General features: G+C 36.1%; 1 protein-coding gene across 5 annotated transcripts in view; it reads right to left on the reverse strand.

Annotated features, from left to right (window-relative positions):
* Nucleotides 1–27,132, reverse strand: part of Atp8a1 (ATPase phospholipid transporting 8A1) — a 229,096-nt gene that overhangs the window by 122,859 nt on the left and 79,105 nt on the right. For 4 of the 5 annotated variants that reach the window (XM_048784412.1, XM_048784413.1, XM_048784414.1 and 1 more), the window contains 9 exons: nt 26,797–26,924; nt 23,096–23,173; nt 21,954–22,042; nt 18,371–18,415; nt 9,380–9,452; nt 7,124–7,229; nt 5,577–5,659; nt 3,669–3,718; nt 172–241 (listed from right to left, as the gene is read on the reverse strand). In XM_048784412.1, the coding sequence (XP_048640369.1) occupies nt 172–241; nt 3,669–3,718; nt 5,577–5,659; nt 7,124–7,229; nt 9,380–9,452; nt 18,371–18,415; nt 21,954–22,042; nt 23,096–23,173; nt 26,797–26,924 (722 nt within the window). The remainder of the gene's footprint in view (nt 1–171; nt 242–3,668; nt 3,719–5,576; nt 5,660–7,123; nt 7,230–9,379; nt 9,453–18,370; nt 18,416–21,953; nt 22,043–23,095; nt 23,174–26,796; nt 26,925–27,132) is intronic. The other variant, XM_015482073.2, reaches the window with a different exon arrangement.

Raw genomic sequence — 27,132 nt, forward strand, 5'->3', positions numbered from 1 at the left:
TCCACATTTGACCAGAAGAGGCAGAACCCTGTTACTATAAAATACCAGCAAAAGTGGATGTCAGCAACTTCATGCTAAACATCTGCATTACATTCCCACAGCAGAATGCCTAACACGTACATTATAAACCAGCATAAATCAAAACTGTAAAAGACAAAAATAAAGACTTACAGCTCCTTTGCAGTAAAGACGTAACTTCCCGGATGGAGTGCGAACAATCACTGACATTCTTTTTCGAGCGCTGAAAGAAAGAGGTATTTCCATAATGAGGATCTGCACATATATGTCTGTCATGCCTCACATATTTTAATACTCACAGTGAAAAAATAAATTTGATCAAATTATGAGCCCAATCCTTCCACATATATGAATTATCCCCTGATGTACAGTTGGGGACTTTTGAAAGTTACATTATGTTTTTTTGAGTCATCAGGGTACCATCTTCTGCCCTAGAGGAATACTTTACAAAATGGTTCCCTAGAAACCTGTGAGAGTTAGGACCCACCAGAGTAGAGGAGAGTCCTGGTTCAATATTTTCACATTTGAAAAAATATTTTATGTTAGTATCTTAAAAGAGCAACTGTGTATGGTAATTTTTGTTAAAAAATAAAAATAATCAATTTTAAGTACATAATCATACCCAACAGCAAATGCAAACACACATTCACAAGTATTGTTCCTAGATATACAAACCTATGATACAGCTTACTTTATAAATTAGGCATGGTAAGAGACTAACAGCAATATTAAAATAGAATGATTATAGCAGTATACTGTACTGAAGTCATTTAGTAAAACTTATGAAATGTTGACTTCTAGAATTTTGGTTCAACGGACAGTGAAACCTAAGACAAGGAGGGAATGTGAATATGGTACTTTATTTAGGAAGACATTTAATGACAGCTGTGCATTCTAACTTAGCCCTTCTTGATTCATGCCTTTCTTAATTCAGTTTTGATTTAATGGTGTCAAACGCATCAACTTCCTTGCTCTTCTCTTCTCCTGGAAAAATCCCCAAGGGTAAACGCCGACACTCTTCTGTGGTATATCAGAGTAAGTGGACATTGTTGAGATTCACCCAGTGATGACGACAGGTAAATACATGATACTGGATACAATGGGATGCTCCGCCCCACACATCACTGAACACCTATCTACTACATTTCTCAAGGAAGCTTGCTCTCTCACCCTCTGTAAGACCACAGTGTATATCTTCTCCATTCTCCAAGTCTTATGTTCCCTCCTCACTCCAGACTCTTTAAATTTTTGGAATTTACTTTGATAGAAACATCAGACAAGAAACCCCTTTTCTTTATGTCATTAAAGCCTCCATTTCTGTCTAGGTGTGCACCATCTTCTCCATTATTTCCCCAATATGATGGAGGAAATATTTCTTCTCTTATCAGAGGCCTCTTCTGTGTGTGTGTGCGAACCACCTTTCACCCCACTTTTGCAGGAATCTCACTCCTGTGAATCTGCCTCTTCTTCAAAGCTGGACCCTGCTGGTCAGTATTTAAACTCTACCCGCCGCCCTACAGAACTCCCCCCAACCAGCACTCTTCCATTGAGTCACACGCCCTTTCAACTCTTTCTTCACTGGTCTTCACAGGTCAACCCCTCTGAACCGTCACCACCTCTGAACCGCCTCCACTGGCCTCCCCTTCATTCCTGTCTTTCACTTTTTGCTTCCCTCCTCACCACACCAATGGATGGTCACATTTGATGAACACTTTGACCTTCCCCTCACCTAAGCTTGAAGCAGTCTCTGACAGAGATGTCCGTGTGAGCTTGAACTGCTCTTCTCTTGGCCTTGTCCTATTATCCTCTTTGTCCTCCCTGACTTTAACAACAAAGCATTCTCCTTTGTTGATTCGTCTTTTCCTAACCCTTCATAGTTAGAATTACTCATGGCTCAGTCATCAGCCTTCCATTTTTTCTTGGGCTCTTATGTGTGCTCTCTAGGCGATCCCATTCACTTTCATGGCTTTAAATATCACTTCTTCACCAATGACTGCCATATGGTCTTTCAGCCATAGGCTTTCTCTCATAGGTTTTAGGCACTTACATCCAACTGCTGACCTGACACGTCCGTTAGTATGTCTCACGGGCATCTAAAACCTAAACATTAAGATGTTTCATTCCAGACATCTTAATGTCCACATCGATTTCTCTTCTGTTTCTATCATCCATGTAAACAGAACTTCTATTCACTGCTCATGCCAGAAGCCCTGACCTCTCCCTCTCTGCCTTCCATATCCGACCCATGGCAAAGTCCTACTGACCTTCCTTTAATAAGGCATATGGGTGCCATCAACTTCCCTTTTATTTCACCACCATCCTCCTGGTCTACACTACCACCAGTTTTCACAAGACTAACGGCATCATATTCACTTTTCTCACTTCCGTTCTTAAGTCTGCCCTCATTGTAGTATTCTCAAAGACCTGAAATCCCTAAGCTTGCTTTATGGCATCTAGCACAGTACTTTCTAAGTGTGTGTTTAAAAGACGTATCTAAGAGCCAATTAACATACTACTTATAATAGTAGGGTTAGGAAAACAGTCACTTTAACATAAAAAGAAAAAGACGAGGGATGCATTTTGGAAATACTCTAGTTAATTATCCAACTTCTTATTTATTTTCCTTTGAGCCATGACAGCTCTACTACCTCATGGGTTTGATGTTTTGAAGTATCCTGCAGGTGGCTATGCAATCTTTTTAAAGATCCTGTAGCTAAGGACTACCTGGTCCCAGGAATGTAGGGTGGTTGGGAAACTTGTACAGAAAGGCCTTACTAAAACTAAACGACTCTATTATTTGAACTTAAGAAATAAAATCAGTAGAACAATCCCTTTGCTTTTTGTTCTTTTCTAACTAAATGGTATGTGGCTTACACCTCACAGAGATATACATATGGTTTTTGAAATCCCAAGGACAATTAGATATAATGAGCTCACAATTAGGATGATGGCTTCCTGACTCCAATTACTCCACAGAAATCTTGGTGACTCTTCCTATGTTTCCAGATCACTAACTGCCATAGATTGGATCTTGAAGGTCCCCCAAGGGCCCATGTGTTGGAGCCTCAGTACCCAGTGAGGTGCTGCCGGTAGGTGGTGCAGACTTCATAGGGTGAGGCTTAATGCAAGCTCTTTAGCTTACTGAGGGTGTGTAATCCCGTCCCTGTCTTCACCTCCTCTTTTACACCCTGGCCATGGGGTGAGCAGTTTTGGTCTACCATACCCTCCCACCATGGTGTGCTGCCTCAACATAGGCTTAAAGCAACAGGGCTATAGAATTGCACATTGAAAACTTGAGAACTGTGAGCTGACATAAACCTTTTCTCTTTATAAGTTGATAATCTCTGGTATTTGTTATAGGAATGAAAAACTGACTCACACACTAGCTATCAGTCTCCTGGTCCTAGGCCCTAGACTGGTGAATTAGTTATGTTTCAAACAATTTTTTAATCACTACTATTGCAATATTCTGAAGAAAGCAGTTTAGTATTTACCTACAGATAATTAAAAATGTACTAAAGATTTTGAGTTAATATTTTGCTTAAACAAATTTAAATTAAAAAGGATACATTCTAGTTATTCAAAAAGGAAAAAGGAAAAATGAATAGCAATTTATTTTATCCAGAAAAAACACAGAGGAGAAGTTTTACCTGGTGAACTCCAGCACATTGAGCAATTCATATCTTTCTTCCTGCCCCAGCTATAAAAATAAGGGATATATGATTACACAGAGTTGGAAATATCTTAAGTTTCTTAGAAATAATCACCGGTCACAAAGTTTGTCATAAAAATGACTACATAATTTCTTTTCCTGAAATATGAACTTATTTTCAGGTTAATGGAAGGAGTCAAAAACAGGAGAAAATCAAAAGGAATTCCACGTGCCACAGAAGAAGGCCTTTGAACAACACCAGCCAAAATAGGAGGCAAGAGTTGCCAATAGACAGATTATCTGGTGGGATTGTATTGCAAAAGTATAGTAGAAGGTGTAAAGAACAATGAGTAGTAGAAAGAAATGAAGTAATTAAGAAAAAAAGAAAATTAAGTAAATTAGTAATAGAAATAAAATGAAGCAATTAAGAAAATTATGAAAAAAAGAAGGTATCAGGTATTGTGGAACACATCTGTAATTCCAGCAACTCAAGTGGCTGAGGCAGGAGGAGAGCAAGGTTGAGGCCAGCCTCAGCAACTTAGTGAGGCCCTAAGCAACATAGGAAGACCCTATCTCAAAATAAAACGTAAAATGGATTGGGGATGTGGCTCAGTGGTAGAGCACCTATGGGTTCAATCCCCACTACTCTTTAGGTAATAAGGGAAAAATTATTCTTGGGAAATAATTTTGTGTAAGGAAACACAAAAGTAAAAGAAAATATTGAATACAATAATATTCAGCTATGACTATTGGTAAAATGTGATACAATTTATATTCAATAAAATGCATATATCTTCAAAGTACAGTTAAAAAAAAATTACATAGTTTGACAAAGTTATACTCTGTAAACACCACTGTGATCAAGACTCGGAACATTTCCACCAACCCATAAATTCCCTTGAGCCTGTTCCCAGTCAATCTTCTCTCTGCCTGTAGCAACCACTGTTCCGAATTCTATCACCATTAATCACTTCTGCCTGATCTCCAGCTGCATATAAATGAAATTAAAAAGGATGCACTCCTTTGTGTCTGGCTTTTCTTCTTCTTCTTTTTTTGCTCAGCATAATGTTTTTCAGATTTAGCCATGCTGTTGATGAATTGATAACATTCCTTTTTATTGTTTAGATATTACCAGTGTAGGAATATATCACAGTTGGTTTATCCATTCTCCTACTGATGAGCATTTGGTTTCTTTCAGCTTTTAGCTACTATGAGTAAAGCAATGAAGATTCCTTTCCAAGTCATTTTGAGGATGTCAACTTGCATTTCCCCTGGGTAACTGAGTACGTGTTCTGGGTCAGGTGCCCATTTAAAAAACTGATCTTTTTTTTTTTTTAGGAAACTCTTAAATGGTTTTCACAATGGATTTTATCACCCAGCAGTTCATGACTGTTCCACTTGCTCTGCACTCTCATTCACCATTGGTGCTATGGATATTTTTAATTTTCGCCTTCTTGGTAGGAGTGCAGTGGCCTAACACTGTAGTTTTGCATTTTTTGGATGGCTAGCAGTATTTTCTCATGTGCTTACTGGCCAGACATGCATTATCTTTTGTAACATATCTGCCCATTAAAAAATTAGTCCTGAATATTTATTAATTATAACAATATTAGAAATACAGGGAAGGATAGGCAAAATGGAGGAAAAGAGAAATCCTCCTAACAGAACAGAAAATCAGTAGATGTGTCTAATGTTGAAGAATTATACCTATTATGAAACATATTATCAATAATGCTTTTTGAAAGTACTGGATATACAAATGCTTAAACAAATAGATGAAAGAACAGAAAGTGTTCCCTTTTGGTGTGGGAAACTTCCATTTTATTATGACTTTATTACCTTATAATTGAAGCTATGCATATGCATTAGTTTGGTTAAAAAGAAACTTAAAACATAAATAACTTACTGAATCGATAATGACTGAGTCAGGTGTTCTTCCAGTGAAAACAAAATTCAATTGCTTGGCTGCTCTGACCAGAGCTCCCTCATCTGTTTCAGAACAGGTAAAAGCAAATAAGTGATAGAAAAAGTTACCCGAAACACAACAGAAAAGCATTCATATAATGCAATTTTTTTCAGTTAAAATTCTTTTCACGTTGGTCCCTATTGTTGCAATCCATTTCTTTTTAAGTTCCATGATAATGCCAAAGGAGGAGAATGATGGAAAGTATCTGAGACATATACCCCAGCATCAGGTTTCTGAATAGTAAATCTCATTGTTAGTCCCACACCTAAAAATGAAAACTGTATCCCTTAGACCAGCATATTCTCCAGAACACTCTTCTCCAAATGAATGGCACAAAACTGTCTTTTAAAAATTTTTATTGCTGGGTGTGGTGGCACCCGCCTGTAATCCCAGCGGCTTGGGAGGCTGAGACAGGGGGATCCTGAGTTCAAAGCCAGCCTCAGCAATGGCGAGGCTCTAAGTTAACTCAGTGAGACCCTGTCTCTAAATAAAATACAAAATAGGGCTGGGAATGTGGCTCTGTGGTCCAGCATCCTTGAGTTAAACCCTAGCGTGCAAACACACAAAATATTTAGTATCTTCCTTCTAAAGAGTTGAATGTAGAAAAACTAATGCTACTAATTGAGGATTCAATTTAAATAGTGTAAAATTAATGAATGCTTTATTATATATTAACTACTTTCATCTCTGTGTTGTAAACCCTTGCATTGCTGGGGGAGGGTGTAGGATGAGAAAATATTCATCTAGGTTCTATTCTAACCACGTAAGATGTGGTATCTTCTTATTCTTTTTAGGAATCTTGTTCACTCTACACAGCATAGATGTTTATTTAGAATAAAGTTTTAAACACAAGAGTTCTCCAAAGGGTGTTCATTGTTTTTCTAAAACTTTTACAATTATCAAATTGACTAGGCACCCAATTTTAAATTGAAAGGCGGTCTAAAATTAAGCCAAAATAATATTAGTAATTGTGCTAATAAATATTTTATAGGATCCTTTTACATGAATAAAAGTTTCTTCACCCAAGTAAATACAAAGCAAGCCTCCTGACTATCATTTTCAAAAGAAAACAGCAACATTTGTGTTCTAAAGCCATGTGCATCACTATTTTAGGCAAACAGATCTTCCTTTTTATGACTGCCTATGTACAAAACAATCTGATTAATATTTATAAAGGGAAAATACATGTTTATAGAAAAGTACTTGTATTTACTTATTTTGTTATTCAAATTCCTATGTAATGCATGTTATACACCAACATATTACATATACAAAGATGTATGTTTCAACACACACACACACACACACACACACACACAATGAATCCTGACAGCCAAGGTTTTTCTAATTAGTAAATGAAAATTTTTATCTAAAAAGCACAATTTGGTAATCTTACTTTTTCAGACAAAATTGATTTTATTTAGATAATCCCAAATTTCAGAACAATTTTCCACAGGAAAAAATGTTCATGACCACTTCACTTGTACCTGGAGATGCCGCTTGATAAATGATCTTGTCACCTTCCCGCTCTGGCACCGCTGTGTGGCAGACAGCCATCATTGTAAGAAACTCACATATGATTGGGGCCGTTGGCTGCAAGAGAGAAATACATCATTTATTTTCACTTAACATTTTGACACTAATGACAGAAATATTATTTCATATTAATCTATTAATAATCAGGGCTGTGGATTTATAGCCAATATCTATTATGAAGAAAACATGTTTTTAACTCAATTTATTCATTCTTGTACTTCCTCATTCACTTTCTAAACATTTATACAAGACAACTTTGTGTGGTCAAATAGAAATAATATAGTAAAAAAATTAAAAAAGGATGAATTTGTACTAGGAGGATAGAAATTCTAAAATATTCACTTACCTGGCTGTAATTCCTGACCAGTTTTAAATTTCAGGCATCTAATCCTACTTTGGGTTGGAATGATGATGATGGGGGATTTCATAAAGCTTTGCCCCCTCTCCAAAAATGGTAACCTTAACCTTACTGATAGTTTACTAAGTTTAAAAAAAACAAAAAAAACAAAAAAACCCAACTCCCCAGTAGAGTGGACTTTTAATGGCTTGAGGAAGACTGAAAATGGATTATTTTCTTCAAGGAGCTGATAGTGTATAGGAGAAAACAAGAAGACAGGATCTAAAATTAAACATCTTCCTGGCCTCTAATGAAGAGAAACGTCATTCAGATTAATAAAGGAAAAACAAAGCTCTATGCTCTTGGGGAAAAAAATAAACAAAAAATTAAAAAAAAAAGCGAAATGATAAATGAGAACATTATTTGAAAAAAACTGTTCAATCTGAAAAAGTGGATCAAGCAGGCATGGTCCCAGCCATGTGAAGCTTAGTCCTGTGGGGAGACAGAATGTAATACACAAGTACTATTCATTGGTAGTGTGCTAAGGATCTAAAGAGCAAATACCATGAATGGTGACTTGGGAGAGTCAGTCATTAAGACAAGGAGATGTCTAAGCAGGTGAGGTTTTCGTCTCACCAAGAACTGAGTCAAGTGACTTCCATCGAATAGGAATGGCATATAACTGAAAAGTTCCTGAAGAAGGCAAGGATGAAGTGTTTCAGAAAATAAAAGAAGGCCCCTATGGTCCGAGTAGAGAGGAAGGAAAAGGAGCTCAAAGGGAGGTGGTGACTCAGAGAGGGGCTAGATAATCCTGTTAGCTTGTCATGTGCAACAACAATGAGGAGTGAACATGCCAACAAGGAGACAGGTTGGGGGTCACAGCTGTGACCCACTGAGGGGATGCTGGTGCCTGGATGGGTGGTGAGACTGTGAGAGGACTGAAGCAGACATCTGGGACACACCCTAGGTGTTAGTCCTGATGAGGGCTTCAGGACTCAGGAGATCTGGACGTGGAGAGAGAAGGAGGTAGCCAAGGCAAACCTTCAGTTTCAGAATGACAAGACAGGTGACAACACAATTTACTGAGAACACAAGAGGGAAGAGGTGGTCTAGGTCCAGGCTTGGTGGATCCTGAGAATAATATGTTGTTGAAGGCCTGCTTAAGAAAAAATGATACAAAAATACCCCTATGAACACACTGCTCGGGGCTCTACTCAGGGGCAGATGTGAGCCCTCCAGTGCTAGACACCCAAATGTTTCAACTGTCTCATGATTGAGCCTGAGCCAGTGAGGACAAGTTTAAATTCCAGGAATATCTACAGGCTAATCTGGTGGAATCTGAATAAGCAGCAATAACTTTAAAAACATGTTTAAAAAAATAAAAATATTATTTTATGGGTCCTGAGGATCAAACCTAGTGCCTCACATGTGCTAGGCAAGAGCACTACCACTAAGCCCAAGCCCCAGCCCCGTCAATAACTTCTTAAGCAGGATGTTCACACTGGGTCCAGGCAGGCTCTGGAGTTCCTAGTGTAGATTTGACACTAGTTTATGATATTGAGTAATTCCTCTATAGACATTTTGAAATTGTTAATATTAGTGAGTTATTCCACTCGAGGTTCTATAATTATTTAAAATTAAACACTTTCAAAAAAAAAAAAGAATACTGACAAATGATAATATTAAAATTAAATTTCCAATTACCCAGAATTCACATTAGCCATGTAAAAAGAATTTTGCAATATGAGATTTTTGGCAATTATTTAAAATGATTATGAAAGTTCAAAAAAATATAGACACAAGACAGTTGAGGAACACTTATTATTTTTCATGCATTAACGAAAAAAGATAATTGTTTCATGTTGCTTACATGATTATTTTGGAGATTTTCCAGCAATGATGAATCATTAAATGTTTTTTCATCTCCCAGCTGAGAGCTCTGCCTGAAGAGGGGGAAATATAAAGCAAACCTGGTTGATTTCCATCAATCCACTGATCTAGTTGGACCTCATTTTTTAAGTAAACTGCTATTCCAACAAACCCTTAACTTAATTAAGTGTAATTTGGCCTGAGTTTCTAAATAAGACATCACAGATTTCAAGATTATGTCATAAAACCTACACAAGCACTCTAAAATGTGACAGACATTTGCAGTGTAACGAAAAAAATAATGCTTCATAGTTCATTTTCTTGGAATCAAATTATATTGTAGCCACATGAAATTTAAAAATTAGTTTAAAAACATAAGAAAGAAAACTGCTATAATACCCAGAAGAGAATTTCTTCTGTTTCCACAATATATTCCTTTTTCTAGAATCCTGATTATTAATGAAGTTTCTATAAAGTATAATTATTTTATTTCACCTGTATGAGAAATCTTTATTTTTAGTGACAAACACTGCAGGATTAAAACATGAACAATAAACTATTAACTGATTACATCAACATCTTTCATTAACAAATATCTGAACAAATATTTATGGGCATATCACACTTATTCCATACATGTGAGGAAGACAAATCATAAAAGTGTTTAGAATTTTTTGTGTTGTGGCTATCTTTAGATCAGCATATGTATTATGTACTTCATACCAAATAAACAGAGTCAGTGTTACCTTTCTCATGGCCATGCCATATAAGAGATTCAAATGAAAAACAAGAAACATTTAAATGGCAATGTTTAAAAAAAAGTATAATTTGAAATGTATAGTGAAATATATACATCTGAGCTTTTGAGCACAGGAGAAAATTTCAGAAATTACTAAGAAAAAGAAATGTCTCTGGTAGTAAGTAATTACAATCTAGAAAGACTTTAATAACAATTTTTATAGACTACAAAGAGTTTTATTGATGCTAGTGTGTCAAATATCATGACATTCACATTTTAAAGCCAAAAAATTAAAAAGGAGAAATCACTGTAAAAAAAAAGAATTTTAAATAGAACATACTCAGTATCTCCAATGAAATACATTTCTTCCAATAACCAAGGAAGTTAGAATGTTTATAAAAAGACCCATCTTTATTTACATGCCTATTAAGAAAGTTCTCAAAATTACAATATCTTTGTTAACATATTAGTTTAGGATTCTCAAAATATCCCTAGGAAGCAAAATGAACAATTACAACTATTATTGTTTCTACTGCTTTAGTTTTACAGATGGAGGTAGAGGAAAAAAGCTAAGAATTTTTAAATGACTTATCAATTGGTAGACAGAAAAACTAGTATGTTTCTCCTACAAATATTATCACTTACTAAAAACAGTTTACTACTTAAGGCTTTATAAAGTTTTACCATATGTATTTGTTAATGGTTCATAGTTATATTCTCCTACTTTATTTGTCAGAGAAATTGGAAAGTCAAATAATATTCATAGTCACATCATACATGAGGAAATCTATTTTCTTTCCAAATAATTCCAGACTAAAAATCTTTATAAATCTGAAACTATGTCTTATTAATCTCACCAATAATTCTTTCATTTTATAAGTCCCAGTTGCCATAATTGATATGACTTTCAAATGAATTTATCGCTGAGTAACTCTAGATATGCTATGGAAATATTTACTCACATTGTCTGCTCCCCAAGGAAGTCCTCCAACACGGGTGATATTAACTAAGATCTCCTCTCCCAGAAAGCGCTTCCTTCTCAAGACCCACAGACATCAGCCTCTGATCAGATAGCCTGGTTTGGAAGACTCTGGCACATACTCATCAATGTGCTCAGAAATATTACCAAATGCTCACTTTTAGTACAAAGTAAATAATAAAATTAGGAAGCTCTTGTCATTTAAAAATAAGAACTACATTAAAAGTAAAAATAACAGCCAGGTGCACTGGCACATATATCTGATCCGAGCTATCGGGACACTGAGGCAGGATGATCTCAAGCTCAAGGTCAGCCTGGGCAACTTAGTCAGATCCGGTCTTAAAAAAAAAAAAAAAAAAAGAGCTAGGGATGTAGCTCAGTGACAGAGTAGAAAAAGGAGAACATTGAGCATGTAATCTACAATGCCATGTAATCTGAAACTTCTTGCAGCCTGATTTAAAAGCTCAATATGTTGAAAATAATTATTTCCAGTTCATACAAAAATGTAGATGGCCTAACTGGTAATACTCATCTTCATATGTGATAGTGCAGACTCTGAAAGTTTTAAAATTTAAAATTCATATCAACATGAAACCCAAAAGATAAAAGGAAAAATAAAGAAACAAAAGATTGGAGCTGTACTTTTCATCTTAAAATCAAAATAAACCCTGGATGGACCAATGATTTAATATAAGCACTAAAGACATGGAGAAAAAAAAAAAACTCAGGAGTGGGAAAGGCTTAGGTTTCATACACAGTTCAGAAAACAAGCGGATAAACACAACTGTTTAACAGCAAATATTTTCACAGAGCAAAAACTAATGCAAGCAAAGTCAAAAGCCAAATAACAAACTGGGGGCAAAAAACCCTTTCAACTTACACAATAAGGGGAAATTTCCATGAAGTAATAACTCCATTCATTTAAAAAAATCAATATTGCAGTAGAACAAGGAGCAAGACAACAAACACAGCTCACAAAGCAGAAAATATAAGCAGCTATAAGCCTCTATTCCATCTCACCTCATCATGAGAGAAGTGAAATTTAAGTTTATCAACATGGCAAAAAATAAAGTTTGACAACTGTGCCGTTGCAATTGTGAAAAAGCCGTGAAGCCTATCATTGGTAAAAATGTAAACTGGTAACACAACTCAATGATACACTGTCAAATGAGAAGCTGGTACAAAACTGTGTACAATATGCTTTGCTTTTTGTAAAAGCATGAGAAAAAAATTTAAAAAGTGAATAAATAATATATATTCACAGGACAGGTCTGGAGGGATATACTTGAAATTAATCATACTGCTTATCTTTAGAAGTGGACATGGAGGACAGGAAAAGGGAGGAATTTTCCTTTATTTACCTTTTGAATTTGCAACACATTAATGTGTTATGAACTTAAAAATCAAATTAAAAGGAAAAAAACAAGAACAAAATTCATGTAAGCCACCTGAAATATTGATGTGCTCACCACATACACTCAATGTCGATACACACCATACACAGCAATACAAGGACAGGCAGTGTGACTGTGAAGAACTGGGATTTTCGTGGTTGTTTGGATATTTTTTGGTTTTCATTAGTGCATTATAATCATACATAATATTGGGGCTCAATATGACATAATCACACATGCATGGAATATAACTGTTTGTTTTTCAAATGAAATTCAGCACTTGCATGTGAGCAGGGAGCAGGCACGGCAGCCCAGATATACCTCGAGAATGGGTCCTGCTGGCCGAGCACGTGTTTGCACACTCCAAAAGCAAACAGTGACAAACTTCAAATTCTTTAACATTCCAAATGTCCCGAGTCAAGAGAATTGCAATTAACCAGACAAAATGTACATATAGGAAACTTCTCTCTTTAGGATATGATGGCCATACTCCGCATTGTCCAGGCAAAAATATACAACTTTCAACACAGCCTGAATACCTTCATATTTTAAAAAACTAGAATTCTCTAGCCAAGGTTTAGGCTGACAAAATGCAAGTCCTGAGTTTTCATTTGCTCCTTTAACTTGTCATAAATGTGTTTAATTATAATATGGACAGAGAGTAAGGAGCCATTGAAGGCCATTTTCTCACTGGGAAACACTGCAAAATACGGACATACATACAATCTAAGAGAGACAAAGGTGCTAAAAATCATTTTTCTGGTTTTAATGTAATTAAGTACAGGAGTGAAGAGACAGCTGGTTGTCAGCAGCCAAGCCACATCAACACGTGTATGTGCATCTGCTTTTACATCCAGCCACCTGCAGGACTACTGCTGAGGTGGGCCCTGCAGTGGTCAGGTGTGCACTGGGACTGGAGTGTGCTGTGCCCCAAGCCAGCCTGGAAGGCACATCTCCAAATTTATCATGAGACCCAGAGTCAACAACTTTGTCCACGGTCCTGTTTCAGGGCCACTGATGCCAAGGTATACACCATGGGAAGGGCTGAACTGTGGACAAAAGCACAAAGCTCTACAGGATTTTAAGAGAGATTTCTTGAATTTCTCCTTTAGTTGCTCCACACAAAAGAAACCAATGGGCACTACTGGGCAGAGAGATTTCCAACACCAGGCAATGAGACTAATGCAAGCCCAGGCAATGCGCTTAGGCTGAGCCACACATAAACCTCTGCATGAAGACCGCCATTTATGACATCCCACCAGATCTGGACTGGGCACTGTCCCGAAAACATCCTGCTCTGCCCCCTGCAGGTGGTTACACTAACATGCTAACATCTGAAGGTGCACGATTACCTTATGATAGTTATCACAAGGAGGCAGAAACCCAGCTTGGTGATACTTCATCTTCTAACGTTTATGATTTCTTTTGAATTAACCTAATTTTAATCCCAGAGTAAAAGCACATGTGTTTTTTCTCTCTTAGGTGTCAACAGCAATGAAATTTGCTGATGACATCCTGTCTTGGAGTCCCTTCTATTCTGGAGGCCAAGTGAACACAAGCCACTGACACATGCTTCAGGGCATGCTTCATAATGCATTTAGGACAGAATGTGCGGGGTAGTCATGTCCACCTGCAGGGGGCAGAGCAGGATGTTTTCTGGATGAGCTCACAACCCATTCCAGGGGGGTTGGTCCCTGATTAGTGTAGAGACCTGATGGTGCTCAGTGGAGCTCATTGTCAGGCAGGTGGCAAAGTCTCTAAGACCATGAGCATGGCAAACTACAGCCAAGCTCCAGTCAGCACCCTCTAAGACCTGGGGGCTGTACCCCTTTCCCTAACCTGCAGAAACCCCAACCTCCTACCCTTGCTTCTGCTGTTTGGGTCTCTATCCTTGAGAGGGTCGGCATTCCATGCTTTTCAATGTCACTACTGCTTCCAAACCAAAATTCCTGGTTGGGAGATTTAATTTTTAGCAATGAATTTGTTATTCAGAGTCGGAGTCAAGTCCAAGAACATGTATAGGTGATTCAATTCAATAGTATTTTTGTTAGACATTGGTTTTGACCAAAGTAATGGGTCCCAGTTTTCGGTGTGACTCAAAGTATTTCTGAAGGCAATTACAAAAGAGGATTTCCAAAAAAAGCATTCTGTGAAAGGCTGTATCCCTGGAATAAATAAATTACCTGCCAAGGGGACTACTTTGAAGACTAATGCTAATTTAGATGTGTTAGATCTCATTATTATACAGTCACACCTGGCAGAATGTTTTAGTGAGTCTACATTTTCAGCAGAATAAATACCACTCACTCCAAACATAATTATAGGCTAAAGTGAGAAAACAAATGAATAGAAAAATAGTACTATCTGCTGATACTGTGATAATGCTAAAAACCACAGTGAAATGATGAAGCACAGAGGTGATCATCTGGAGACTCATCCTCACCTTAAAAAAATCACAAGAATAATGTGCAACTATATATATAAAACAGTTAAGAAAACCAAAATAACATCTAGGATTTGCTTCAAAATAGTAGTGGGGGACAGGGCACAGAGGGATTGAAGTTGGTCTTGGGTGCATACCATGGGAGCAAACGATGGACATATTTTCTATCTTTGCTTATGCTTAAATTTTTCCACAATAAAAGTTATAAAAGGAGAAAAATGGTTGTGGAAATTATGAAGTTTTGGAAAATCAACATATCTTAAAGCTACACAGATGCTGCAAATAAAAGTTGTTTCCCTGTAATCTCAAAAATATTGATACTATCAATTCAAAGAATAGCAGCCTTTTAAAAAATTATTTATTTATTAGTTCTGATCAGTTACACATAAGAGTAGAAAGTTCTTTGATTCACTGTGCACAAATGAAAAAATTTTCACTTCTCTCATTGTGCATGAAGTAGAGTCACACCATTTGTGCAATCATACAGGTACCTAGGGTAATGATGTCTGTCTCATTCCACCATCTTTCCTATCCCTTTACCTCCTCCCCCTTCCCCTGTGCCCTATCCAAAGTTCCTCCACTTATCCCATGTACTCCCCGATCCCATATGGATTAGTATCCACTTATCAGAGAAAACATTCGGCCACTGGTTTTTTGAGATTGGCTTATTTTGCTTAGCATGATATTTTGAGTGGCAGCCTTTTAATAGAAAGGAATTAATCTGTGAGGCTGGTTACATTCTAGCTGATGGTACTTGGCAATAATAATAAAATAATACTAATTTTGGAGTAAGAAGCCATTGGTTAGGATATGATTTTATCTCTGTAAACCATTTAAATTAATATGTTTAAGACAGTAGAGAGCTAGTCACATTCACTTATCTTTAATGTCAATAGAATGTGTTCAAAAGTGTTAATATATTACAGGTTTGTCTTGAAACTTGACTAGATGTAAGTACGTAATCTATATATATTTAAGTGCTAAGTATGTGTTTAACTGGACCTTTTTTGGGGTGAATGCTGATTCAGCAAAATAAATACAGTGCATATATTTTTTAAAAATTTGTTGTTTGTAGATATACAAGACAGTAGGGTGTATTTTGAAATATTGTACATACATGGAGTGCAACCCATTCCAATTTTGATCCCATTCTTGTGGTTGTACATGATGTGGAGTTACACTGGTTGTGTATTTATTGGTGAACATAGGAAAGTTATGTATGTCTATTCATTCCATTGTCTTTCCTATTCCCATCCCCCCTCTTTTCCCTTCACTCCCCTTTGTCTAATCCAATGAACTTCTTTTCTCCTCACCTCTTACTGTGTGTTAGCATCCACATATCAGAAAGAACATGTGGCCTTTGGTGTTTGGGGGCTGGCTTATTTCACTAAGCACAGAACATAGGTTTTATACATGGAATTCAGTGGACTCCGTATTGGAAGGCAAAGCTGTTGAACACCAGTATGGAATTCATTTTTAAGTTTTTTATTCATAGAGGCATCTATACTCTTACAGACCAGCAGCAGGAAGATGCAGTTGGATACCTGGACCACAGGATTCAGTTAGAATCAGACTTGATCTTGATTTCCTTGGCAATATGAAATGTGCAAGGTTGTGCACCCCTGTGCTAATTTTCCTCTCTTCAATTAGATTTTACCTGCTGTACTTGTTCTTGCTTAAAAACACAAGATATTTACTAAAATAAATTCTAGTTTGGAAAAACTTGAGTGAAACAGAGGGATAAAAATGACTGAAGATGCAAGGCTATCTTGTGCTCTAAAAGCAGATATTCTTTAAAGTCCTCTAAAATCTACAGGCTGTAATGTACCCGGAATACACTTTGTAACCAATCTAAGCCAGGCTTTAACTCTGGCTCCCAGGTTTCTGGATATATTTTTGGGTGGCAAATCACTTACTAAGTTTTCTGCCCAAATTTTATCAACTTTAAAATAGCCACGTCAAGTATGTCATGAGGATTGACTGACAGACACCTAAGCTAACACAGTGTGGGCTTACAGCATCCAAACACCTTTCTAAACATTTTAAAAACAGACTCTTTTAATCCTTAAAACTTCCTGAGATGTCACTACTATTAGCAGCATATTCTTCCAAATGAGGATACTCATTCAAAGTTAGATAACTTGTTCAAGGGCACTAGTAGGATCAGAATCTGAACTTGGGTAGTTGGAATCCAAAGACATGGCCCAGGACATGGACACTCAAGAAATATTTGTTCCTTCATTTTTGCAGGGCTACAAGTAATTATTTTATGGATGAAGAATCCAAACATATAAAATAAAGCTTACTTCATTATAAAAGGTGATAAAAGCCTTCCCTAGTGTCTATTTTTTAAATATTATTATTATCTTCAGTTTTTATGTAACATTAAAGTTGGAGTATTCACAAATAGTAGTACATTTTAAAGAGCGCTGAAAATTTATTGGTGTGTAGGTGTTAAATATATGACCCTAGGCCATGAGCATGTGATGACTCACGAGTTGTCATGAGTCAAACAGCTGCTTCTGTCATTAACCCCAGGTAGGATGGGGTTTACTAAAATTTTTAAAATCAAATTTTCATTTTACTGAATTAAATCATAGGTTAAAAATATTAATGTTTTTGGACTTCAATGCATATTGGATATATGGTTTACTCACAAAATATAAGTACAATCTGAAAATTAAAACATAAACATCTATAAAGCCTTAATATTTTCTAAAGTCCCCAGCATTAAAGGAACCCATTTTTTCAAATTCTACTTCCTTCCATGTCATGATGAATTATATAAATAAAAAATGTATATTATCCTAGATGAAAATGTAAAGGCATGGAATTTTTAAAGTAAAATGAGCAAACAAATCCCCAAATTAAACCTACAAAATGCTGTCTTTAATAAGTCTAAAATTAATTATATTGCAATTCACTCTAGTCCTGGGTATCACAGTCTTCCAATCTTTGTTCCAGACATTTCATTGAAAAATGTTCATTTTATAGCCCCTGGACATATTAAAATAATGGAAAATATAAAAAAGATAATTTCACTGCCTGGGATGTTTCAGCATTTTTTCGCAGTTCTGCAGAGGATATGTATTGCCAGAAGGGGGCAGTGTTAGGCTAAAAACCCAGGAAAGCTTTAGGAACTGTACTTGAAATCAGGTAGTTCACAGCCCAGAGACTCGGGATTGATCATTAAAGACTTTATTATAGATAAATAACATAAACTCCAGCAAGTCTAACCATTAATCTAAATGTTTATCAAATGCTTATAAAGGTTATTCGATAGAAAATGAAGGCTATGTGATAGATTTCAAGAGATAACCTTCATAGCATTTTTCACCCAACCTAGATGAGCAGTGCGGTGAAATGGGTCTAGCAAAACAACAGAACGCAAACCTTTTCAAAGAGATGAATGAGACAGCAAGGTCCACACAGCTTACCATTCATCAGGAGAGCACCCATAATCCTCAGGTTCAGGGACATGGCTTCAGAAAGCAAGAGAAGGACAGAAAAAGGAAAAACAATCACAGAACGTCTGGGAGCATAAAACCATAAAGGAAGTGCTGAAAGATGGATCTCCAAAATGTTAGGAAAATGGACTTTTAGTTGAGTCTGAAAGAATGGCAGTTAGTATAGTAAGTAGAATATGATGATTTATGGTTAGCTAAGCAGGTGTACAAAGGTATCCTGTAACTGCGTAGCCAATTTGCCTCTTCACCATGGAATTTACTGATTTTATGTAATGCATTCAGATTCAGTAAGAAATGTTTAAACTTGGCAACTTAAATGTTTGCTAAAACCATGGCAAAGTTAATCACACATAAAGCATAATCAGAAAAAAGCGTTTTAACGATACAAATGTGCTGATACCTAGGAATGAATTATCATACTGTAACTGTCCCATAAAAAAGATCTAATGGAATAATCTAGTAAGTTTAGGCAGAAGCATCCCTAACACAAAGTTGACTTTTACAAAATAATCATTACTAGCAACTGTGTACAAATCTTTTTATTTTGCTGCCTATCATGAATCCAAAAGGGCAAACTTTGGGGCAAAAATAAGCAACATGAGAGAAAATTTACTAAAATTAAATTCTAGAGCATTACTTTAAGCATTAATATTTTCTTTTGACAAAATTATGACATTCTCAGAATTAGCTGAAGATTTCATATCTTATATCCTTCTAGCTAATTAAATGCAGTGGGACTCACCTTTGACTCTATCTAGGATAAAACAGCTTTATCTTCCGTAGACGCACTGAAGAAGGATGAGCTATAAACTTGTAACTCCAAAGGCAGTGGCTGGTGTTTGAAAGTTTGTATTACTATCTCCTGGGAGGATAGACAACTTACTGTCTTCTTCTGTGGTTACGAGTGCATGTGTCTAATAGTTTCCCATATTAAATACTATCAAATACTATTATGGGGCAAATGGGAACCTGTGTAGGTACCTATGACCTAAGAGAGCTCAGAGAAAATCCCACAGTAACATGATTGACAGTAATTACTCTCCCCACCCTTCAACCATAGAGATTGGCTAGAATTAGATAACAGAGTTGTGTGACCCTGATGTGTATACACATGCTTGTTAGAAGTCATGGTTTCCCCAAAGCCTTCAGATAGTCACAGCTGTCTATAATGCTGACAATCCAACTGTCCACCAGGATGTGTGGGCAGGGATCTTAATTAGAAACTCAGTCAGGGTTAAGTATGCCTAAAGCAAATGCACAGATAATACATTAATCTTGCAAAGGAGTTTAACAACCAGTTTTAATCAATACAGCTTTTGGTATTCTTGAAAATATTCTACAACACTCAAAGAGCACATTGCTCTTTACAAAATAATCACTGCTAGCAACCATGTACACATTTTTTTTTATACAATTAAACTTTTCAAACAAAAGAAGTGCTGTGTTTTTATTTCTAAACTCCATATTTGGAGAAGGATGTTAGAGACAGTGTAATTTCCTGCCTCATTACATTTTAAGCATCAGGATTACCTGAAGAGGAATTTTCTAGGGTCACAGGATGAACTAGAGATAATGCTAGAACCCATGCCCACGTCTATACCTCACCATTAAGAAATGTTACTTTCCCAAGTGGTACTTTGTTTCACTGGAAACTTAAACTATATATGACAACACTTTGATCAAACCCATCCTTGTTCTCTCAGTTGTTAACAATGATACCAACTAACACAAGAAGAGCATTGCTCTTGAGAACTACCACCTGCAGGTAATTTAAGACCTGTTCCAAGAATGAGAAAAACCTGTACAAAATGCAGCAGAAAGACTAGATCTCATTTTAACTTTCTGCTCTGATAATTTCACAATTGATAATTATGAAGTTCTAAGTTCTAAGAACCCACTTATTCAACTGGAAACTGGGTAAAGTCCAAGGAACAGGTGCATTGTAGAAATAATATCTATGAATGAATATAGAATCTGTGTAAAAACAGACAGCACCATAAATCTGACAGCAAATGTATAATATGACAAGCTCAAGAGTCACATTAGGCCTTTGCTTCTATTCTTGGGGATTACTGTGGGTAGAATGTGTAAATACAAGATGCCAAAGAGTGTGGCTGAAACTCTCCTGTTTCAGGAGCAACTGGAGGAAAGCAGAGAGGTGAGCTTCTTAGATCTAAGGGGATGAGGAAATCTTCAGATAAAAAGGAAAAATGCAAAGACAGCATCCAGTCCTGGAAACAGCAAGCATGTCTCTCAGACCGGCCTGTCTTCAAAGTGTGAAGAAGCCCTTCAGTCAACTCCTTTTAACTTCATTTATACACAAAGATTAAGTCCTTTTTACTCTTTCTTGTTCCAAAGAACAAGCATGTCTGCCTCCGTCTATTTCTCTTTGTAGACCCTGAATCCAGGAATAACCATGTATCTTTAGAATTTTTCATGAAATATTTGTAATTTTAAGCCAAACTTTAACTCAAAATTTAGCTCAAAAAATTTTTTTAAAAAAATTCAACTCTTTTTATATTGGCTTACTGCTCAGAGAAAAAGTGTGAATAAGAGTGGGTATGAACCAGAAAACCCAAAAGCAAGCACCCATTTGTATGATTAAGAGATCATTATTTACCAGCCTCACTGTAGATAAGAATAGTTGTAAAATTTGATGACAGGCCAATGTCAACCAACCAGAAGAGTGTTTCAATTTTTGATCATGTCTTTTTTAGTAATGTAGAATTTAATCTTCTCATATTGCTCTACAAGTATTTCTAAGAGAAGAGTCTGAACAGTTTAGGCAAGCATACCTAAAAATAAAATATAAATTAAATGGGTGCCCAACCAGCATGTTCTAAACAACATTATCAGGATGATAAGAAACTTTCATTAATATTAATTATCTTCTAGATTAAAACGAATTTCATATCCAGTGACTCAGAGGCTGAGGCAGGAGGATTACAAGTTCCAGGCAAGCCTTGCAACCTAGCGAGACCCTGTTTTAAAATAAAAAGGGTTGGGGATGTAGCTCAGAGGTAGAGCACCACTGGGTACAATCCCCAGTATCACAAAAAAGATTTTTAAAAAACCAAAAAAGGTTCATATCCCTACCTCCTTCGCATCATCAGAATTCTAGATTGCTCTACAAGTGCTAAGAGGTGAGATGATACAAGAAAAAACAATCATAACTGAAAGAGAAACGACAATGTTTTAACTTGAAAACTGACCAAGGCCTGACTGCATTGTCTCACTACATCCAAGCAGCACTCTTACTGCACCAGTGCAAACGGAAACATATTTACTTCTTATTACCAAGGCCAGATGGAGACCCTTTTACAAACCTAAACACTGAAAAACCTACTGAGCAAAGACCCACCTCATTTCATCCTCAGTGAAAAGAATACCAAACCCTATGTGTGTCCTGAAATTAAAACAGCTGCTTTCTAGATTAAAGAAAAAAAAAAACAAGAACGAAACCCTCCTCTAATAAGAATTCCCAAGAGTACCAAACTGTTAGTATTAATTAAATGTGTATATCATATTCTCATTAAAGGGGGGAAAAACTCACCCATAAGCAACTCCTGCTATAGTGCACTTCTTAAACTGCATTACATTGCATGTCAGAGTCCCAGTTTTGTCAGAAAATATGTATTTAACCTAAAAAAAAAGGTTAAAATTTCTCATTAATGTTTCAAATTTTTTAGAGGGGAAAAATCCCTTTATATTTTTAAATCAACTTTGTTACATTGTAGGGGTACAATGAATGTTATTAACTGACTAGTTCTTTCCTATACATCAGAGCGCATATTCAACTTTTTAAAAAATATTTTAGCAATAAACTATTTCACATGTTGGTATTAAAAACTATCTAAATATTCAAAATACTATGGGCAGAGAGAAATATGCCTTAGTATGGTCTGAATTTTCATTAGAGAGTATCACTACTGTACTGGGATGTCTGTCAACATTTCTCAAAATAACAACCAACTGTAGAATCTGTGATAGTTTGTACAATTAATTTCATACAACATTTGAATTGGTAAGAAAAAGAAAAATTCTGTCCTGCATGCTATTTAAATACTAAGATTTTGGAAGTGGTTATGATATAAGAAAACAAAATCTCAGGCAGCTAGCTTACATGAGTGGATTAACAGATACACACATGCAGTTGTGTGCCATAAGGTCTTTGAGTCACCAAAGAACCACAAATATGATGGTGATACCACCAGATTATATTGCTTAGTAAGACCCAGACATCAGTGTGTGTAAGTACATTCTATGTTGTTTGCACAATGACAAAAATCAGCTAACAATGCATTTTTCAGAATGCATCTCTATTAAGTTATGTATTGTATGACTTATGAAATGTAAACATAAAATTCCTATTTGACTAAACTCGCACAACTTGAGTTTTCCCTTCCTTTCTAGTTGAAAGTTATGAACAATTTTACACTTCTAAAATTTTCTGTACTCATCAGGCTACAAGTTGAGGACATGCCTAGGTTTGTTCAGTACCTTATCTTAAACACAGAATCCGCTTTAAATAGTGTTGAAAACTTCACTTACTAAAAATGAAGATGGTTAGACATGTACTAAAAATGTCCCTATGCGGATTATTCAAATATTGGAAAATTAGGAGTTGTTACCTTATCTGAAGTTGTCACATATGACAGGAATTATACCAAATCTGACTTCTGATTCAACACTTACCTGGCCAAGTTCCTCATTCAGATTAGATGTTCGAGCCATAGCAGCAGTATCCGTGGGTTCATAGTGCATGTCGAGATCCTTAAAAAATAAACAGAGAAATGAATACGACTAGTCATAAGGCATTGGGTTGAAATTTAAAAGAAAGCAGTATTGTGACGGTGACAGCTCCTTTAGGAGTTGTCCTTTGTATAGTTGCTTCGTCTCCCTTTATATTCTAAATTCTACAGGAACGCCAGGCCTACATGATGTAGATGTTAACTGCTAAATAATCTTTCTTCCGATTTACAAAACCCAGAACATCTTGAGACCTTTGGATAACATCAGAATGTGTTAGGCCCCTCCTTATTCTTTAGTCCTTGAGCACAGACTAACACAAACATGTACCTTACTGTGACATTTAACTTGCAGAAAAGTAAGAAGTCTAAGAATTATAGGAACTATCACAAAGAGGTTGAGTGCAGTTGTGATTTCTCATCAAAATAAAAAGGAAATTTGCCCTTGATGACAAAGACCCCACCCAGCATGTGGTCTTCCTGTCCACTGTATCTACATCTCTTCTCCCTCCCTATATGAGCCTTTCACCTACCTGAGTTCCCTACGAAGTCGAAGAGGTTCTTTTTTTTTAGGGGTGTGTGTGTGATGAGATTCCCTGCATCTTCTCAGGGTATTTACCCTTGAATAAACCTGATTTCTTTCCCACCAACTCTTCTTACCTCCCTATTGGCTTTTTGTTTGTTTGTTTTATTATAAAACAATTAGTTTATCGGAAGCATCTAACATTAGAATTTTTTAAAATTTAGCCCTATTGGCTTTTGTGCAGTGCAAAGACAGACTTTGTCTAAGAGTATCTTTATTCTTTAATAAGTCACTGTTTGACTGATAAGCTATAGGCAAGCATTTTAATTCCTTGTTATTTCTATTCTATTTAATTTTCTTGAAAAGTACTCAGTATAGACTATTATATTTCATAGTTAGTGTCACCCCACCCTAATCTTGCACTACCTACATGACCTCTTTGAATTTCTTCCCTAATCTTGCTTATCTTTGAAGACAGAATACCTTGTAGGCTAGAAGTCCATCTTCAGGTGGGCTAAGGAAAACCAGTTGGATCTAATAAGGTGGCTACCAGAGTGACCAACCAACAACCTCTAACTTCACTATAATCCTATCTGCATGCTAAATGATACACCCCCAGTGCCATGAAAGTTGACAGTTGCCACGGTAGTCACCAGAAAGAAACAAAAGGAGTGAAAAATGGTGTCACTCGAATTTCCAGAAAATCTCTACTTGTTCCCAGAAAAAAATAAAATAACCATGAATATTCATACCCATTATTAGCATATCCCTGATTTCTTTTACCCTTAATTTCTCTTACCCCATATCTATCACCTCCAGCCCCAAACAGATCTATAAACGGATCTGTGAGCATTTTTCTCTGCATCCCCATTCTTTGCCAAAGAAAACCCTTCCTTCATTGCTCAACTGGGGCTTGGTCCATTTATTGATTCTGTGATTCTGAGAAGGAAAAAGGACACCATTTGGGATCAAAAACTGATGACATTAGGGCAGACAGAACTACACGGTAGTTAAGAGTATGTCTCTGGAATCAGGCAATCTAGGTTGGCTGTCATTTGGTTGTTTTCAGTAAAGGTGACCTATTGTAAAGACTAAGTAAGATAACACATGTGATGTGTTCCATGGAGTGTCTGACACTAGGTAGGTGCTTAATGACATGAGAAAGAAAAGGGCAACTAAAGGTTGCTCAAATAATTAGGTCGTCAAACCCCTGGGAAAATTGTCCAAGAGATTCTACCTGGTTGTACCTTTTGGGCTAAGTTTTGTATTCAGCATACTTGAAAGCCAAGCAAATGCACCTCTCAAAAGCCAAAAGAACTTATCTGTTCTTGCCTTGTGCCTAGAAGTCATGAGGTTTGACTCTAATAGCCAACAAAATTAATATTTTCTATAGTGGAAAAGTTTGTCAATAAGTCAGGGTTGTGGTTTAATGATTTTACACATCAAATGAAAAGGCCAGACTCTAAATCAAAACAGATCTCTCTCAGATCTGTGTTCTGAACCGATCAGCATCATTTCTGGAAGAGGCTGTTGAGTTTTATGTGCCATATTTTAAGAGAGACATGAGCCAACCAGGCTATATTTAGAGAAGAGGGAAGAGTGGTCAGAATGGAGAGTAATCTGGACACTTCATGAAACAAAGAGCAATCAAAGGAGGTGGGGATGTTTAGTTAGGGAGAAAACGATATGGCAGAAGAGCAGGAATGGAAGCTGAGTTCAAATATCTTAGAAGGCTATCATTCAGAAATAAAATAAAATAAAATAAAATGTTTTCACACAGATTCATTGGGCAGAAGCAGAATCAAAGGAAGATGATTACCAATCTCATTTCTATACAAGGAAAAAGCTGCCTTGTAAGGGAAGAGTGGAAAACAAGTCTTCCATCTCCAGTATTCCATCCATCAGGGATGTTACAAAATATCTGTATATAAGAAATGTGGTTTAAAAGCCTAAGCCTATTGTGTTTCTCCAACACTAAGCTTATATAATTATTTGAAGTCAATATTATTTTTGAAAGTCCAAATAAAAAATAACAAATTGATTGACTAGTTATTTGACCTTCATAGTGAATTACCTTATAATATCTGAATGAGAACCCTTCAGTAAGTTTCAATTATATTTGGACACATTACAAAATTCTTCAGCAATGTAATCCTTGTATGAGGATAGCTATGTCTGCAGCTCATTTCAGATGTCTACGTGACACTGATCTCCAACCAAGGAATTAAGAGACTGACACTTACCACAAGAAGACAGTGAGCAGTTGCAATAGTATCATAGGCTGAATTTTTAAAAATCCCAATATTGTCAATATAGAAAGGCTTTAAATGATTTAAGAAACAAAAAATAACAGCACAATTTCTTAAAGTAAAGAAAATCAAACTTTCTGATGGATTTAATGTAGATCAATCAATTAAAACTTTGATAATCTAAACCTGAAAGTATGATAATGTTTATTAATTTTTTTTAGAAAACAGATGTCTAATACATTTTACCAATAATTATAAAAATTTAAGAAAATAATTAAGAAGAAAAGTTCATGCTGAGATTGTTAACAGTGTGGAAAAATAAACTATAAATGTGAATAAACATGAGAGATGATCTGGTTGTTACCAATAGCAAACTCAGCATCATCAGTAGAGTGCTTGATTGTTTATGAAGTTCTTTGCTATGTCAAGAGACTCCTTGATATATATAGCCACAGGGAGATGTGGGTAAGGCATGTTTTATCATCCCTATGTGAGTGGCCAAGAAAATAAACTTGAAAGAAGTCAAGGGACTAGGCAAAGTTTGCATATGTAGCAAATTATAATACTAGAACTATAATCCAGATATTTATTAATTCCAATCTCATGGTCTCCTTCCTTTTCAACCACTAAGTATCCCAAAATAGGTTTCCTGAATTAGAGAACCATTTTTTTTTTTTCTCAAGATACCTAGTTTATAAACATGCATGCTTTTGAGAAGAGGGGATTTTGTTAAAATTACATCAGGCTCAAAAATATCATCTTGTAGTCAATAAAAGGTAGGTGTAATTAAAATTTTCTTTCTCCCGGGGAGATGAAAAAATCTTATCATAAGAAAACAAAATGTATTGTTATTATACAATAATAACTCATATTTACCCAGTTTATGAAGTATGCCTGGGTGAATTTCACCACCTCTAATGTAACCAACAAGCTGATTGGAATGAGATTGTTGAAAAGGATGATGAAGGTCAAGAAATTCAGTCCAAAATTATTAGCACCACCATCTGTTGGGAGAGATGAGAAGAATAATTTACAGATTTATTTTATTTGCACTGATAAAAATTTAGCATAGTAAGAATGTTCCATATTATACAGCTTATGTGGATAATTTGGGAGGAACATTTTGCTGACAACATGTCCTGATTCTCAAATACATCCTTCAAGATGGAATTACACTACAGTTGGTCCTCCATATCTGAAGGCTCTGCATTT

This window comes from Marmota marmota, unplaced genomic scaffold (genome assembly GCF_001458135.2).
Source record: "Marmota marmota marmota unplaced genomic scaffold, marMar, whole genome shotgun sequence".
NCBI classification, from domain to species: Eukaryota; Metazoa; Chordata; class Mammalia; order Rodentia; family Sciuridae; genus Marmota; species Marmota marmota.